Consider the following 18,672-nt stretch of genomic DNA (forward strand, 5'->3'; position numbering starts at 1 on the left):
CAATTTTGCCAGGGGAAGCTTACGGACCATTACAAAGAGAAAGAAGACCATATGTTGACAGTTTTAATTGCCTTTTTGTTGTTGGAACCAGAAATCAGATTAATATAATGTGCAACTTCGTGGAGAAACAGTACAAAATTAGGGGTTTTAGCGCTAAATTTGGACTTATGAATGTGAAATTTTGCCAAAAGAATTAATAAATTTATAATGAAGTACCTCTTATCTTTAGTTTGAATTTCATAAAAGCAAAACACAACATTCTTCCATAATAAGGCAAAGTCTTTATAAATATGGTCAATTATGAATCTGCTGAAATTTTGCCAAAATGTTCTGGTGTGTGAGCAATACCAAAAGAGATGCAAAACAGTTTCTGGGTGATCTTCACAAAAAGAACATTTTGTATTGATGTCTCTTTTAAATTTAACCATGTAATGATTAGCAGGGTAATATTTGTGAATTATTCTGAAAGATACTTCTTTCACCTTATTTACTATCAAGTATCTGTGAGGAATCATCCAAACCTTTTTCCAGTCAATGCCATTTACAAATCGGTTCCAATAAAATGTAACATTTGGAATAGATACAATTTCTTTCTGAAATAGTGCTCGAACATTCTTATTATTTTGAGGTATTTGGGAAAAACAGACTTTTCCAACTGGTGATTCAGCCACATCAGGGAGGGAGACAGAAGTAAGCGGAAGTCTGCTAGTACACCTAAAAAGCATGATTACGCCTGATGGAATGGCGTCAAATACAATTGCAAATTCTCTTGGCGTAACTGGGATGTTATATGTTGATAAAAATTCACTATAGGAGAAAAGTCGCCCCTCTCCATTAAATAGCTGGTCCACCAGCAGAATCTGATTGACTACCCAATTTTCAAAAAAGAGTGACTTGTTCTTATATAAAATATCTCTGTTATTCCAAATTAGATACCTGTGAGGTGAGAAATTATGCTTATAAATGAGAGACCAAGCTAAAAAGACCTGCTTGTGAAAAGTGGACAGTTTTACAGGGAGTTTGTCCACATTGTAGTTACAGTTCAAAATAAAGCCCAGACCCCCAAATCGAGAGAATATATAGTGGGGAATAAAATTCCAAATCGAGACAGGGTTTTTAAGAAAATTCTTAGCCCAATTAATCTTAAAAGTATTATTTAGAGTATTAAAATCCAAAAAGTTGAGCCCACCAGATTCATAATTATTCATAACAACACTTCTTTTGATATAATGGGTACGATTTTTCCAGATGAAGTCAAAAAGCATTCTATCAATGCCTTTACAAATTTTACTGTCTAGGTGTAAAGAGAGAGCTGCGTATGTAAGCCGGGATATACCTTCAGCCTTGGTAAGCAACACTCTGCCTTTTAGAGATAAATCCCTTTGCAACCACTGGTTCAGTTTGCTCTGAGTTTTTTTAACAATTGGTGAGAAATTTAGTGGGCATCTAACTTTCTGATCTTTAGAGATAATAATACCCAAATACGTAACTTCTTCCTTGATCGGAATGTTGCAAATAGTTTGTGTATTACACTCTTTTAAAGGCAATAGCTCACATTTATTAATATTTAGGCATAGACCAGAGGCCTCTGAAAACTGATCAATTACTTGAATGGCGACAGGTACCTGACTTGCATTTTTTAAAAAGATTGTGGTATCGTCAGCAAGCTGACTGATGATGATTTCTCTACCCGCAATAGAAATTCCCTGTATAGCACTGTTACCGACATGAGTTGTGAGAATTTGTGTACAAAGTAAAAAGAGATAAGGGGAAATCGGGCATCCCTGACGAATGCCCCTTTCCAGATTAAATCTAGGGGAAGTTCCATTTTTCAGTATGATGGAGCTATTTCCATTAACATATAAGGTTTTAATTGCTTTGCAGAAGAAGTCCCCAAAACCAAATTTCTCTAAAGACAGAAAAATAAATTGGTGTTCTATCGTATCAAAAGCCTTATAGAAATCTAAGAAGAGGATGAAGCCATCTTCAGATATCAAGTCAGAGTAGTCAAGAACATCTAATACTAGCCTAATATTGTTAGAGATGTGCCTGTTTCTCAAAAAGCCTGATTGTGATTCATCTATAATTGTGTCAAGAGTTTCTTTAATTCTCCTCGCAAACAACGACGCCATAATTTTGTAATCATTGTTTAGCAGACAAATGGGTCTCCAGCTGTCAATAAAAAGCACATCTTTTCTAGGTTTGGGAATCAATGTAACCAGCCCTTGAGTGAGGCTAGGAGGAAGGGTATCATTCTCTATACTTTCCATAAAAACCTGTAGTAAAAATGGGGCTAAGAGATCTGAGAACGCTTTGTAAAATTCAGCGGTTAAACCGTCAGTGCCGGGGGATTTATTGTTTTTGAGTAGAGCAATCGAATCAGAGACCTCTGCCAATGTAAGAGGGGAGTCACAATAATCTTTGTCTGCCGAATCAATCTTTCTGATGTTATTTACGGAGTTAAGAAAATGAGAAGTAACTTCTTTATTATAATTTGAGCTGTATAAATTGCTATAAAATTCTGAACAAAAATTTGAAATTAATCTAGCGTCATCAGTAACGACACCATTAACACTTAAATTATAAATGGTATTGACTTTAGATCGGTATCTTTCAAGACGAAAAAAGTAAGCAGAATTTTGCTCCCCCTCCTCCAGCCATCTCTTTCTAGACCTTACAAAGGCTCCCTTGGCTTTTTGTCGATATAATTCGTCTAATTTGTTTTGGAGTTGTAAAAGAAGTAGTTTATCCTCCTCTGAAACTTCCTCTGGGGGTCTCTGATAGAATGAGGAAATTTTAGTAATGACTTCATCTTCTTCTGCTCTTTTAGCTTTGGCAATAGAGGTTCCATACTGTCTGAATAATTTCCCTGACTCAAACTTAAATAGTTCCCAGTTAGTGTTGTAGGATTTTTCCTTTTTAGCCTTGTTGTAAAAAAGATTAATTAACTTAATAATTTCCTTCTTCACCTTTTCATGCCTTAACACGGAATTGTTTAATTTCCAGTAGCAAGATCTATGGAAAGTATTAGATGCACTAAATTGAATGCTTATATGAATTGCTCTATGGTCAGTGAGTGGTGTGGCATGGATATTTACTGTTATTTTCTCTTTATCAATGCTATTGGACAATAGCCAAAAATCAATGCGAGACTGGCTGGAGCCTGACCTGTTGCTCCAAGTGAAAGATCTTTCATCAGGAAATTTTTCTCTCCATACATCCACAATGTTAAATCTACCCATGAGTCTTTTAAGGTTTGTACTGAGGGAGGAGGGCCGCCCAGGGGGCCACCTGTCAATAGCATTATCTAGAGCAATATTAAAGTCTCCACCAACTAAAAGAAGAGAATTTGGATATCTTGTGAGCCAAAATGTAATTCTTTCCTCTAATGAATCAAGTAATTTATCATTCTCAAGTTTGTTATTATAACCGTAAAGATTAATAACTATGATAGAAATGTTGTCAACTCTAATTATCAGACATACGTAGTGTCCTAGGGAGTCAGAGTCTGAGTGTAGGACATCACCAGTAAAAGCATTTTTAAGCGTGGTTACTCCAGCAGATCTCTCTGAGCCATGAGAGAACCAAGTATCATTACCCCATTGAGATTTCCAAAAATTGATATCAGCAGATGTGGAATGACTTTCTTGAAAAAAACAAAAACCCGTACGAAGTTGTTTTGCAAATAGAAATAAAGCTTTCCTTTTACAGATCTGTCTTAGTCCCCTGGCATTTAAAGAAACAATAGATAAAGACAAAGTTATTAAAGTACGTGAACGAGGAATAAACTAGAAAGTAAACAATAACCAAATAGTTAGAGGTGTATTACCGAATAAGGGGACCGAGCGTTGCTTTATAGTAGAAATATAACGGTAAAGAATAAAGTAAATAGTTCCGGCCAGCTTAAAAAAACAACAACAAAAAAACACAGCGTTCAGCTGCCTCGGTTATTAAATGGCCTTAAAAACAGAACATATAGTAGAAAAGGCAGCGAATTTGTAAAATAAAGTACCTTTTCAAAGTGCAGTACAACAAAAAAACTATAACCTTACAATAACTCTGAATGTAGTGCAAATCAAACCAGTAAGTGTTCTTGTATTAACATGCAGCAGGCGGGTCAGTTGCTTAGGTGGGCAGTGAGACTTCTGAACCGTTGATAAAACCGCGACCACCAATGAAGAATGCAGGTTTGCCCTCCTCCCGAGCTTTTTTTATCACTGGCCATAATTTGCTTCGTCGTTCTCTGTCTTCCTTAGAGAGATCCTCCGCAAATCTTAAACCGTTGTCGCGCAGGTGCGGTGACGTTTTGGCAGCTTTCCATACGGCGTCTCTGCAGACACGTGCGATGAACTGGATGATGATGCATCTGGGTCTGCCGTCATCCTGCCGCCTGGTACCGAGGCGATGTACGGTGTCGATAGTGTTAGCCAGCCTGTTCTTCTCCTCCGGCAGAACAGCCTGACAGACCTCGATGGCCTTCTTTCGTACGTTTTCCTTTTCCGATTCTTCAACTCCATAAAGTCGAAGGTTCCATCTCCTGGAGTATCTTTCTAACTCCGAGACCCTTTGCTGACACGTGTCTACTCGTTTTTCTTCTTTTGCCATTTTCACCTCGAGTGTACGCACTTTGCTCTTTACCTCCTTAATCTCTGCACACACAAAGTCAATTGTCTTTTTAAGACCTTCAATTTTAAGTGCATTGGCACTGACCATGCTTTCAATGTTGTCTGACCGCGTGTTTATCAGAGCTGAGAGGCTAGCTATGATATCGCTGGTGTTGGTTTCCTCTGACACGATTGCGTGCATCATTTTCTTCGGTGCTGGCGACTTACTGGGAGTGACAGGTAGTAGTGGAAAATCATCCATGAAGTCTTCCGTAGTGGAGAGAGGCAGAGAAGTGGAGGTATAAGCGTGACAACTGTCAACTAGAGCATTGCCAGCCTTAAGAGTAATATTACTAGCATCTGGCTTTGGTTTCCGTCCGGCGCTCTCTTGGCCTCTTTTCCTTTCTCGTTGGTTCGACATTGCTCAATCGTTCGTCTTACGAGTGCTGTAGTATTTATGAAAACAAAATTTTGTGCTTGGCGAGATAATAAATTCAGTTTTACCGTTTCCAAAACTTTAGTTTGCAGAGCTCGGTAGAAAGCGTCTACTCACTCGGCCATCTTGGCACGCCCCCCCTTCTCCGATTTCCTGGTGGCTACAGCAAGGACGTAACTGCGTCATGACGTAAAAGAATCATGAGTCATTTATTTGAACCGTTTATTTGAAAAGAACCGATTCGCAGAAATGGCTCGGACTGGCCATCGCTACGCCGTTCAGGAACCTTGTTGGGGAAAAAAGTGAACGCTTGCTGCTCGATGGTAACTCTTTAATGTAGGAAACAAAGTAGTTTTCCTCCAGAGGGCGTAAGGTAGCCGAATTCCCCATTAAGCTGCTTTTTCTAGATTAATTTCCAGAACATGGTATTTGAGTATTTCAATATGAATCTTTTATTCAATATAATCTCTAAAGGTTTTTGTTAATAATCACAAACTACTGTGATCCACCCCGATGATTCATATGACTACGTTGTACAGCTACTTTAGCAGTAGCCTAATGAATACCTAATACAAAAATTAAGCCTACCTAAATAACACTGCGAAAATTATATTTTTTTAGATGATTACTTTAATTAAAAAAAGATTCCCTGAAAAGTTAACCTAGGATTAATAACAAAAACAACAGACATTATTAGTATTAGTATTAGTAATATCTAACAAAACACAGTAACTAAGATATTAACGTATATGAACATGTGAACACATACATATTCTTGGATAATACTACATGAATAAAAATTAAATGGGGTGAAAAAAACAAATAAGTATACAATAATGAGTAAATTCTTGAAGGTTAATGAAGTAGACTAGGAATACGTGAATTTAAATATAGAACAAATAATGAATAAATAATATGGATAGAAATAATATGAATGAAGAAAATCATCATAAACATTGACCTTTTGGATACACCTATTATTATTTTATCATTATTATGACTCACTGGCACACTTGGATAAGTTTAAGTGTTTTTAGTGCCATCTTGTGTTTACCAGATAAAAATGCAACAACAGTGCGCATGGAAGTGTTATATTGGCTTCAAACGCTCCTTGATGCTGCTAACCATCCCTATTAAGTGTGTTTAATAACTGGTTAAGCCTTAATTAACTGACACCAAATATATTACAAAATACTATACAAGATCTTATGAACTCAAATAATGTATTTGTCTTTAAATGACACTCAGTCAGAATTGTATTGGCTTGTATTCCGTCTGTTGACTCGTAAAACTAGTCAAAGATCATTTTTAACGAAAAGTAAGGTGACCTGGTTCTGAGAGAGTGACAGCTCCTGATATCTATGAACCATAATCTTCCTTGGTGCTTGATTAGTCTTAGCTCAATTACTAAAGCTTTAGCGTGACAGTCTCTTGGAAACGATAAGTCAGTAACTTGTCACCACTTGTCTAACTGGCTTTAGAGAACAATTCGACATTCATTGAATATTTATTAATATGAGGTTGCATAGAATATACAAACAATTATTACTTTTTCTTCCTACACTGACTACATTTACTTTGAAACGATTTTTATTCAGAAATTGCTAGAAAACTTCCATAGTATTTTTTTTCATACTATGGAAGTCAAGGAGGACCAGCAACTGTTGGTTTACACACATACTTCAAAATATCTCCCCTGTGTTCAACAGAACAAAGAAACTCGTGCAGCTTTAGAACAACTTAAGGGTGAGTAAATGATGACAGAATTGTAATCTTTTTTTTTTTTTTTTTTTGATGAACTATTCCTTTAATGCATTACCTAGTTCACAATGAAATCTGATATGCTTTTAAAGTGTAGTGGTAATATAACGTCTCAATAATGTCACATTAAAGAGCAGTAAAGCTCCTCGCCATAATGACGCCATAGAGTCAATCATCACGAATCAAGGCTTCAATGTCCCTCTTGCTAATTCAGGACAAAGGGGGCCTAAGCCAGATCCTTAGGCTTACAGAATACAGATGAAGCTAGTGCCACAACAAGCTTATTCAGGAGTTCAATACACACTCAACTACGAAGATGTGTCTGAGACTGAGTGGAAAAATAATGCAACTAAGCGTGAATTCAATCCCGCTCAGCTCTGGTTTACTTCTCTGGAAATGTTTTCCTCCATTGGCATATCCAAAACTATCCAAAATAGCTTTTTAAAAGTGATTAGTTGGCCCCCGAAACACTCTCAGTCATCAGATCTTGTTTTTCCAACATGGCCAATGGTTGAAAGCATTGCAGTTATTAAGCAGGTCGTGATAATAGTAATCCTGCGCTGAGCAGTTTATTGGGCGCTGATGCCAGTGGCTGATGGCCAAAAGTCCCAGTGACACTCTTTGACACTGGATCTAAGATATTGAGTTCAACCCTCGTGTTTAGGATCTAGAGACCTTAAGACTGAGTTTCATTATTTCATGACTGAGTGTAAACAAAAGTTCAACTGGTTAATGCACTTGTCAAGAAGACAAACTTTGAGAAAGCCTGGAAAATTTGAATAAGTTTTAAAAGCTTGTAGTAGTTTGAAGGTAATACAGTCTAGCACACTGCCAACGTGTTTAGCAGAGTGGTCAAATTTAACACGTTGCTAGCATGTTTCTTGCATTGTTTAACACATTGCTAGCATGTTTTAGCATCATTGTTTCCATGTTTCTGATTCAGGACATTAGCATTTTAGCATCAGGCTAGCATGATACAGTATGTTGGTAATGTGATTTAACACATTGCTAGCATGTTGGTAGCATGTTTATACCAGGATTTAACACATTGTTAGCATGTTTCTAAAAGGATTTAGCGCATTGCTAACATGCTTTACCATGATAGCAGGTTTCTATCATGCATCAGCACAATGCAATTAAGTTTTGACAAGTTTCTAGCATGGTAATATGTTTTTAGTATGATTTATCACATTGCTAGCATGTTTAGGCATTATGCGTGCAAGATATAGTATGTTGATAACCTGATTGAGCATGTTGGTAGCATGTTTTAGCATGTTGCTTCACATTTCTGTGGAAAAACTCTGATAGGCCTACTTTTTCCTCAGGATTCTTTGCTGAATAAGAGTTCAAAACAACAGCATTTATTTGAAATAAACATTTTGTGGCCATAATTACAAAAAGCAATTACTGTTAGCCTACACTCGATTAATTTAATGCATCTTTGCTGAATAAAAGTATTAATTTCTTATAGGCTACAGTATATATTTAATGACCCCAAACTTTTGAACGGTAGTATGCAACTCAGTATTTATTATGCTTGGCTATTAATGGAGTTTGTATTAATGACTGTCTGATGACTTTTTCACAGAGCATTTCACTTTGGAAACCAACATTCACTACTTCTACTGTCTGATTATGTTCAGCCAATGCTCACATTGAGCTCTTTCTATGCCAAAGTTTGCATGGATCCTTAGTAAGATGCACGGATGATTTTAGGCTTCCACAAGAAGTATGTAATTGGTTGATGACGAATTTGACACATTAATTCCATCAGTGCATCTTCATTTTTCACATGCTGCCCTTTCCTCCAGTATTTCAATGTTGTTTAGAGGTTACTTCTCATGGCCATCCTACTTGCTCTCATTTGCCTAATGAGATCAGTGGAGATTGATGACATCAGAGCGCAATCCCCATCACCAGGATCAATCTCTACACCTGCGAAATAGCAAAGGGAAGGAGGGGGTCCGAACAACAGAAATAGAGGAGAAGAGCCTGAGATTCACAGACTCGGAGGAAGACCTCCACGCTGATGATCTCTTAGGAGACATCAGGACATTTCTCTGACTGCTGCCAGGCCTTCCATTCAACAGGTAAATGGGTTATTTTTACTTTTATTTCTTTATTTTTTGGTCAGAATATATCAAATGTTTAATTGACAGAACTGTTAAGTGAGAAATCAGTTTTACTGAAACCACCAGGACTGATTCTTTTTAAACATGGCAGCCATTTGAGAAATCCTTTCAAATCTTAATAAATGCACGTTTTGACATAAATCGTGAGTTAGGCCTACTAAACATTATTTTAAAGATGATTGGAACCATTTGTATTGTGAAAAGCTTTATACAAATTAAAAAATTACATCTATAAGCATTTTCTTGTGTTTTAATCACACTCAGTGCATTTTTCTTGGATTCTCTGTTGATCTTCATAATTTTAAATATATTTGTAACATTTAAATTAACTGCTATTTAACATTACTGAATCAACCAACAAATATATTTTTATTTTATTTGTAACATTTTAACTATGTAGTTGCATTGTTCATGAGACTTTTTCGATGTGAATATTGAGCTTAATTTCACACATATCTTATTTGCTCTGAATAGACAGGATGGCTCGGGATATGACAGATAAAGATATCCTGAAGATGGAGCTGGATCAGCTGAAGGTGGAAATAAACACTCCCCGAATTGCGGTAAGAATCTTAAGAATTTAAGAAATCTGCACCACTGCGCTTTCCTGTGTTTTTAACCGCAGAAATGTGTTCTGTGTGTGAATAGACCTTATTGAGAACAGCACCATGACAGGAATGTAAGGGGTTTTAGGGATAGACTTACAGTGTTTCCAATGACATCCGCTGTAAAAAACTGGATAATATGGAAGCTTCCGCCACAGAATAAAACATTTTAAAAGATAATTTTGACTTTTTATCTCGCAATTGTGAGTTTCTTTCTCAGAATTGCGTGTTATAAAGTCAGAATTGCGAGACATAAACTCACAATTGTGTGTTATAAAATCTGAGATAAAAAGTCACAATTACCTTTTTTATTTTTTATTCTGTGGCGGAAACAAGCTTCCATACGATAAAGCTTCTTGATCACTAAAAATTTTTTTTACAGCTCATGTTGCCTGGAATGTTTTCGTCAACTGAAATTTCTCACAAAGATATTTTTCCAGTGTATTGTAAGCGGAACAATCCAAAAACATTAAATAACACAGACAGTAACATAGTGTCGGCCCAAATCTGGGCCACATCTGGTACATGTGGATTCCACGCATAGCCTGTTGCATAAACCACTTAGACTACAAGTCTTACAAGTTAGTCATCAAAATTTTTCTTTAAAACTGTCCACATTGTTTTTTTGTTTTGTTTTTACGTCAGTTACATAAAAACATAGATTGGCCTAACATGATACCCGAAAGTAAGACTAACCATCCCTTGACTAACTGCTAGTGGGTCATAGCCTACTAGATCTGAAGACACTTTCTTAACATAATGGCTAAGTTTATGCAGCTGGCCCCAGATGTGATCTGGGCCGACACTATGTTGAAATGTTATGTTAAAATCAAAGATGGTGCTGCTGTGAATAAGGTCTAGGGCATTTGCAGATAGATCCTCTGTTTGGTTAGGCTACTTATTTGCTTAGTTAATTCCAATTGGAGCGGCAATTTAAAGAAACAATCATCCATGAACCATCTCTCCCGATTTATTTATCTCAGATTTCAACAACAGCCCCAGAAATCATTGCTTTCGTTGAGGAGAAGTCTGGCGAAGACCCCCTGGTCAAGGGCGTCCCAGAGGACAAGAACCCATTCAAGGAGAAGGGAGGCTGCATTATCACATAGCAGCGGCACTGGGGTCACCAGGGCTCGGGTCAACATCTGCTTTTGTATGAAAGTTTGTTTGTACTAGAAACTCTGCATTGTTTAACATCCACTAGTTTTAAATAGTATCCAGCTCCAGAAATTTAAGAGGACATCCTCATGTCATTCAATACCTTTTATGATATGATGTTTTCTGTCTGTTTTTAAAATAAACTCCTTGGCAATCTAGGCAAATGTCTTACTGGATCTAATTGCAGTAGCCTATAAATGGACTAGAGACCCTAATTTGACTTTAAAGGGATCGTTCACCCCAAAATGAATATTCTGTCATCATTTACTCATTCTCAGGTCTTTTTAAACCTGTATGACTTCTGTTTTGTCGATACAGTTAAAGTCAAAACCACTATAAAGAACTTTTTGTGCAACGGTAACTATCTCCTGGGTGATTTGCATCTGAAGAAGGTATTTTAAAAAGCGTCCTGAAAGCCATAGTGTTGTCTTGCATTAGCGCTCTGTATGCGTAAAGCTCTGCAGGAAGATTGAATCAGTGTCTGGTGTGTGTCATTGACTGCTGTGATAACGGGATTTGGGTGTCAGGTCTCTCCGTCCCGCTGAAGAGCAGCTGCTTCCTACATTTCGAGAACTTAAGCTCATTCTCTGATCCTCATCTCAGGATTGAGCTTTTCATCCTGTAAGCTCCTTTTCCAAGTTTGTGCCGCTGCCCCCCCCCTCTCTCTCCCCCCATCTCCTATTTAAATACTGAGCCATTAAATGGGATGAACTATAGCTCTTGTGTGTGAGCAAAAACACAACAACAAGGTACTGTAGTTTGATTTTGAATGGGTTTCATCGAGTTTCCAGGGTTTGATCCCTAGACAGCACATCTGAAGCTCTTTCCAGCTTTAAAATGGGAGTTAATGGTACCTTAGATTTTGAAGCCCAAAAAAGCATATCCATCCATCATAAAAGTGATCCATACGACTCCAGGGGGTTAATAAAGCCCTTCTGAATGCGAAGCCATGCGTTTTTGTAGGAAAAATATCCATAATTATAACTTTATAATCACCGGCTTCCGGTAACGGCCGTACGTGAGTCGAGTTCCGGCTGAAGAGTGACCTTTGACCCGACGCATATTGACGAACATAGAAGCGCAGAGGATGGAGCAAAACAAAACACAGAGTCTAAAAAGAGAATTTTTAAAGATAAATTCCTTACAAAAACACAGGGCTTCGCTTCAGAAAGCCTTTAACCCCTGGAGGCGGGATTACTTTTATGATGGATGGATGTGCTTTTAAATCTGTGGTACCGTTCACTCCCATTATAAAGCTTGGAAGAGCCAGGATATTTTTTAATATAACTATGATTGTGTTAGGCTGAAAGAAGAAAGTCATATATATTTAGGATGGCTGGACGGTGAGTAAATTATGGAATACTTTTCATTTTTGGGTGAACTAACCCTTTCAGTGGATTGAATGTGCACTTTTACTTCAATTCTTCAAAGTATAATTTAAAAAAACTTTAATTGCATATAATATAATATTAATGCCATAAAAGTGCACTTTCATATTTAAAAAAAAAAGTGCAACAATGTCAAATTAAGTTTTACTTAAAAGTACATTTTAAATGTTTTAATTGTTTGCCGTGCTTTAAAGAATAACACTTTTTTGATGTGTTGACTTTCATACATACTAAGTAAATATATTTGAAATGTACTGAATTACAACTTCATCATTACAAATGTGTACATATTTAAATACATGACGTACAAGTTTCAATAGAAATGACATTAAAGTATATTTTAGATTCAGTCATTACATTTGGCAGTACACTTCATTTCAAAGACAACAGAAGTAATTATGAAATTACATATAAAGATTCACTACTCAAAAACACTTTAAGTTCAATAATTGCATTTAATATAATTTTAATCTATAATACTTTTTTAAATTTGATTGCAAATAACTGAAAACAGTACAGTTAGTTTAGTTAAGTACACTTAAGTTTGTTTACCGTCGGTTTCACAGACAAGGTTTAAGCCAGACTAAAATGCATGTTTGAACTGTTTAAACTGAAAGCAACTTGCACTGACATATCTCAAAATATGTCAGCGCCATTGTTTTGTCTCAAGATGCACATTTTATTTTCAAAGGTACATTTATAAAAGCCTAAGTTGGTAACACTTTAGTTTAGGGTCAAATTTTTACTATTAACTAGTTTTTTATTATCATGCATAATACTAGAATATTGGCTGTTTATTAGTACTTATAAAGCACATATTAATGCCTTATTCTGCATGATCATATTCCACATCCATTAACCCTAAAACCTAAACTTAACAACTATCTCACTAGCTATTAATAAGCAGTAATTAGGGTTTATTGTGGCAAAAGTTGTAGTTAATAATTAATGAATAGTGAGAATTGGACCCTAAACTAAAGTGTGACTCCTAATTTAACTAAGACCTACTCCTGGCTTAATCTAAGCCCTGTAAAACCACTAAAGTATATTATATCATACATATTACAAACTCATTGTTTTTGGCCCTTGTTTTGAGGAGAAACCAGATTGATCTTGAAGACATGAACTCTTTTCTTTCTCTTCATATGGGAATTTGGGTGTGGAGTTTGCAGTTGTCTACAATTTAATACAAATTAGCTAGCTCTGTGATAGGTTATAGTTTTTTTTTCATTTATTTATTCTCTGAGAATTCGTTGGAGGTTGCGATCCACGCTTTTATTACGTCTCGGCAGTATTACTACAACTCCCTCTCAAATTTCTCACGTACAAGTAGGTCAAAATGCATCAGTGAGATTTCTGAAGGGATGTAGAAGAAAGAAAGGCTGCTCATGTTTCACCCCTTCTGAAATCCTTACTGTAACGGTCACCAGCTGGAGTGCCCTTGAGAGCCACCAGAGGGCACCTTCACAAACTACATCTCCCATAACTCACTGCCTGGACTCTTCATCCATTATCACATTCACCCGTGTCTCATTATCTTGTTTAGTTCACACTATAATAGCCTGGTTTTCACATTCATTCCAGGCGAAGTCTTGTTTAGTGTTACACTGCAATTCCGAGCATTCTCCCTGGTTTCATGTCTCTTGGTTCTTGATTTCTTGCCTGTTCCGTGGATTACTCATTTGGCCATGTTCTCTATCTTGTTGTGTTTGTTTGTATAGACTGCCTGCCCCTGAAGCGTAGCCTCCGCCTTGGTCCCCTGAAGCGTAGGCTCTGCCCTGCCCCCCTGAAGCGTAGGCTCCGCCCTGTCCCCCTGAAACCTAGGCTCCTCCCTGCCCCCCTGAAGCGTAGGCTCCGCCCTGGCCCCCTGAAGCCTCCTCCCTGCCCCCCTGAAGCGTAGGCTCCGCCCTGGCCCCCTGAAGCCTAGGCTCCTCCCTGCCCCCCTGAAGCGTAGGCTCCGCCCTGGCCCCCTGATGTGTCGGCTCCGCCCTGGCCCCCTGAAGCGTCGGCTCCGCCCTGACCCTCTGACGCGTCGGCTCCACCCTGGCCCCCTGAAGCGTAGGCTCCGCCCAGGCCCCCTGAAGCATAGGCTCCGCCCTGGCCCCCTGACGCGTCGGCTCCGCCCTGGCCCCCTGACGCGTCGGCTCCGCCCTGACCCCCTGATGCGTTGGATCCGCCCTGGCCCCCTAAGTGTCGGATCCGCCCTGACCCCTGAAGCGTAGGCTCCGCCCTGGCCCCCTGAAGCGTAGGCTCCGCCCTGGCCCCCTGATGTGTCGGCTCCGCCCTGGCCCCCTGAAGCGTCGGCTCCGCCCTGGCCCTCTGACGCGTCGGCTCCGCCCTGGCCCCCTGAAGCGTCGGCTCCGCCCTGGCCCTCTGACGCGTCGGCTCCGCCCTGGCCCCCTGAAGCGTAGGCCCCGCCCTGCCCCCCTGAAGCGTAGGCTCCGCCCTGGCCCCCTGACGCGTCGGTTCCGCCCTGGCCCCCTGACGCGTAAGCTCCGCCCTGACCCCCTGAAGCGTCGGATCTGCCCTGGCCCCCTAAGTCACGGATCCGCCCTGGCCCCCTGAAGCGTCGGCTCCGCCCTGGCCCCCTGAAGCGTCGGCTCCGCCCTGGCCCCCTGAAGCGTCGGCTCCGCCCTGGCCCCCTGATGTGTCGGCTCCGCCCTGGCCCCCTGAAGCGTCGGCTCCGCCCTGGCCCTCTGACGCGTCGGCTCCGCCCTGGCCCCCTGAAGCGTAGGCCCCGCCCTGCCCCCCTGAAGCGTAGGCTCCGCCCTGGCCCCCTGACGCGTCGGTTCCGCCCTGGCCCCCTGACGCGTAAGCTCCGCCCTGACCCCCTGAAGCGTCGGATCTGCCCTGGCCCCCTAAGTCACGGATCCACCCTGGCCCCCTGAAGCGTAGGCTCCACCCTGGCCCCCTGAAGTGTAGGCTCCGCCCTGGCCCCCTGATGTGTCGGCTCCGCCCTGGCCCCCTGAAGCGTCGGCTCCGCCCTGACCCCCTGAAGCGTCGGATCTGCCCTGGCCCCCTAAGTCACGGATCCGCCCTGGCCCCCTGACGCGTCGGCTCCGCCCTGGCCCCCTGACGCGTCGGCTCCGCCCTGGCCCCCTGAAGCGTAGGCTCCGCCCTGGCCCCCTGAAGCGTAGGCTCCGCCCTGGCCCCCTGAAGCGTCGGCTCCGCCCTGGCCCCCTGAAGCGTAGGCTCCGCCCTGGCCCCCTGAAGCGTAGGCTCCGCCCTGGCCCCCTGAAGCGTAGGCTCCGCCCTGGCCCCCTGAAGCGTAGGCGCCACCCTGGCCCCCTGAAGCGTCGGTTCCGCCCTGGCCCCCTGAAGCGTAGGCTCCGCCCTGGCCCCCTGAAGCGTAGGCTCCGCCCTGTCTCCCTGAAGCGTAGGCTCCGCCCTGGCCCCCTGAAGCGTAGGCTCCGCCCTGGCCCCCTGAAGCGTAGGCTCCGCCCTGGCCCCCTGAAGCATAGGCTCCGCCCTGGCCCCCTGAAGCGTAAGCTCCGCCTTAGTCTCCAGGCCCTCTTCTGCTTCACGGGCCTGGCCCTACATCCTGCCCCCGGGTCCGCCTCTGCTCCACCTCCCTCCTGGACAATTTTAGGAGGATCTGAAAGCCGCTCCTTTGAGAGCTATGTAACGGTCACCAGCAGGAGTGCCCTTGAGAGTCACCAGATGGCACTCGACATCAGACTATTGTCGTTCCCTCACAAACTACATCTCCCATAACTCACTGCCCGGACTCTTCATCCATTATTACATTCACCTGTGTCTCATTATCTTGTTTAACTCACCACATATAAGCCTGGTTTTCGCATTTATTATCTGCAAAGTTTTGTTTAGTGTTACACTGCAATTCCGAGCATTCTCCCTAGTTTCACATACTCCCTGTGGATTACTCTTTTGCCCGTGTTCCCTACCCTGTTGTGTTTGTATGGACTGCCTGCCTGTGTTTGACCTGCCTGTACTTTGGATTACGTCTTTGGATTACCCTGTTCAATAAATACTGCATTTGGATCCACAACCTTTGTGTATCAGCATTTTGTAACACTTACACTGGCTGCCTATTCATTACAGAATTGAGTTTGAAATTCTCCTGCTTATTTATAATTGAATACTGTGTAACCTATTTACTCCATCACCATAATCCCTTGAGGAGCCTAAAATCTGAGGATAACAATTTACTCCAAATTCCTAAAACTGGTTTAAAGAGCCGAGGGAAAAGAGCTTTTGCAGTGACTGGTCCCACATTATGGATCAGTCAGCCAAAGTACATAAGTGTATAGCTCTTACCTTGTCTACTTTCAAATATAGTCTTAAAAAGTTTTCTTGTTTTAGATTTGGGAAATCTACATTTGTCGGTCATTTCCTCTGCAAACCCAAGTTATTTCAAATCAGTTTTTTGCTTTGTCATGTATGGAGTGTAGATTGGTGGGGTAATTTAAAGCAATTTAGCATATGGCTGCAACATGACACAATTTCAAAATAAAATGGGGCATGAATACTTTTGCAAGGCTCAAAAGTATGCTAAAGTGTACTGCTTTTTCAGAAAGGACTTTACCACAAATTTATTTTAGAATATTTAGTGATTCATCAAGATTTTTTAATTATATAAAATGTGCATGTGAATGTGAATACTGAGGGAAAGGCAGATATAGATGTTTATTAGTTATTTTATAATAATAATAGTTATTCAGTTGCATAAATGTAAAAATCAAGCAGGCTGACTTGCAGTTACTTTAATTACGGCTGGAAAATCTTATCGACAGATGCCTGTCATAAAGTCATATAGATAAACACAGCGCACGAACAAAGATGTTTTTTCACAATTTAGTCTTATCTTAATTACCTTATCTGGTAACGATACACAAAGAATCCATTTCTACACTGTTGCTTAATTTAACAAGATGAAAACTCAAAGACATAAAGATAAAGCATTGTGCTGAAGTTTTCTATATTCATAAAGTTAATGAATCACCTGTGCTGATTTAAGGTGCTTGCTTAGTGATCGACTTTTCAGGCAACATGTGAATAATGTTTTATTAATGTTTATAGGTATAGCAACATTCAATATTCAGCAATATTATTGATTTGTATTATGTTTGATCTGTGTTTGATCACGTTTGCTTTCGTTGGACTCTGAGGGTACGTTCACGCGACAACAGGTACTAAAACTATTACAGAGGTGTCAAGTCCAGGTTCAGAAAGTAAAATTCCTCCTCAGTATTTTGTTCCAATCACCTGGATTTGCTAATTAGCACAGTTTTTCAGCCAGGAGATAGAACTAATTAGTGAAATTAGCTGGCTGAGTTAACGGGTGGAATAAACATATGGCAGGACTTTTACTTTCTGACCCCTGGAATTGACACCTCTGAACTTTTAGTACCTGTTTTAAGACAACATTATCCAGACAATCCCTGTTCACACAGATCTACGAAAACGATTAAAAACAGTGTATTCTGCTGCGGCCAGTAGATGGCGATGTCACTTTGTAAAGAAACATGCGCCTATAGACATAATACGCATGCGCATGACTTTACCGTTTTTATCCGCATTTTTGTAGTTTACACATACGATAACGGTATTGTTTTCAAAAACTTGCACTTTGAAACTCTTTTTTAAAAGTTTGCGTTTTCAGGCTGCCAAAACGCCATTGACGTATAAATAAACGCCCAAAACACATAAAAAGTCTTTCGTTTTTGGTTGTCGGTGTCGCGTAAATGGCCCCTCAGTAATGGCCCCTTCACTGTTCTCAGTTCAGTTTCCTGTGTTTTCTTCTGTAGCCATGGTTTTTGATTTGCCCTCATGTGTCTCACCTGTGTCTTGTTAATTATCTCGTTTAGCCGCTAGTGATTCCTTGTGTGTATATATAGCCCGAAAAGTTTAATATTTTTCCTTCTTTGCAACCACAGCGTGACCATTTAACTGTACTGACACTACTGGATGAGAACTGAAGTGAGCCAGATGATGACCATGTTTTTCTACAGAGCTGCTTTAAAGCTGAATTAAACACATTTCGTATCGGATTAATATTTCTCATTCATTGAATAGAACTGATTTAACACTGAACTGACCTCTGCTGAACAATTACACTATTTTCCATTCAGAGCTGTTTTACAGCAGAATTGGACACTGCTTGCATCATTAAATCATTATTTTCTTGTTTTTCCCTGTAAAGCTTCTTTGAAACAATCTACATTGTGTAAATTGCTACAGGAATACAGGTGACTTGACTTGACAGAGTAACTGAGCAAATCATGAGATTTTGCCACTTGCTGTTTCACCTTATTCAGATCATTAAGAGTTGAGGTGAGGATCTAATTGAAAAGTGGTGTTTAATAATTGAAAACACAACTCTTTGCAACTCAGGAACACGCTAGCATAGACAAAGCTGCATAAAAGCCAGAATAAACTATGCCTGCACTGACCCACCTCAGCCCTTATTATACAGTTAAAATTGCTGTGTAAATGCTTGTATGCCACCTCTGAGCAGCATTAAACAGTCTGTGTAAATACACCTAATTTCCACTTTATTTGGGCAAAAAACTACTTTGTGCTCCCAATTAATATTTTTGAGTAGGCTAGTGATGAATGGTTACAAAA

The 18,672-nt window shown here is 40.3% G+C and overlaps 1 protein-coding gene across 1 annotated transcript; it reads left to right on the forward strand.

Moving 5' to 3' along the window:
- The first annotated feature begins 8,803 nt into the window (after positions 1-8,803).
- On the forward strand, positions 8,804-10,854 carry gngt2b (guanine nucleotide binding protein (G protein), gamma transducing activity polypeptide 2b). The gene is made up of 3 exons (XM_077224678.1): positions 8,804-8,891; positions 9,408-9,496; positions 10,522-10,854. Exons 2-3 carry the CDS (start codon positions 9,413-9,415, stop codon positions 10,645-10,647), a joined length of 210 nt encoding a protein of 69 aa, XP_077080793.1. The 5' UTR covers positions 8,804-8,891; positions 9,408-9,412; the 3' UTR covers positions 10,648-10,854.
- The last annotated feature ends 7,818 nt before the right edge of the window (positions 10,855-18,672 follow it).

The sequence above is a fragment of the Siphateles boraxobius genome, unplaced genomic scaffold (genome assembly GCF_051911475.1).
Source record: "Siphateles boraxobius isolate OS27281-9 unplaced genomic scaffold, OSU_SipBor_1 90, whole genome shotgun sequence".
Lineage (NCBI taxonomy): Eukaryota > Metazoa > Chordata > Actinopteri > Cypriniformes > Leuciscidae > Siphateles > Siphateles boraxobius.

What these genes read in the sequence shown, in the direction of transcription:
- gngt2b (XM_077224678.1), top strand. Translation starts at nt 9,413, where the DNA reads ATGGCTCGGGATATGACAGATAAAGATATCCTGAAGATGGAGCTGGAT. An exon ending in TAAACACTCCCCGAATTGCG is followed by an intron (nt 9,497 to 10,521) that starts GTAAGAATCTTA and finishes TATTTATCTCAG; the next exon opens with ATTTCAACAACAGCCCCAGA.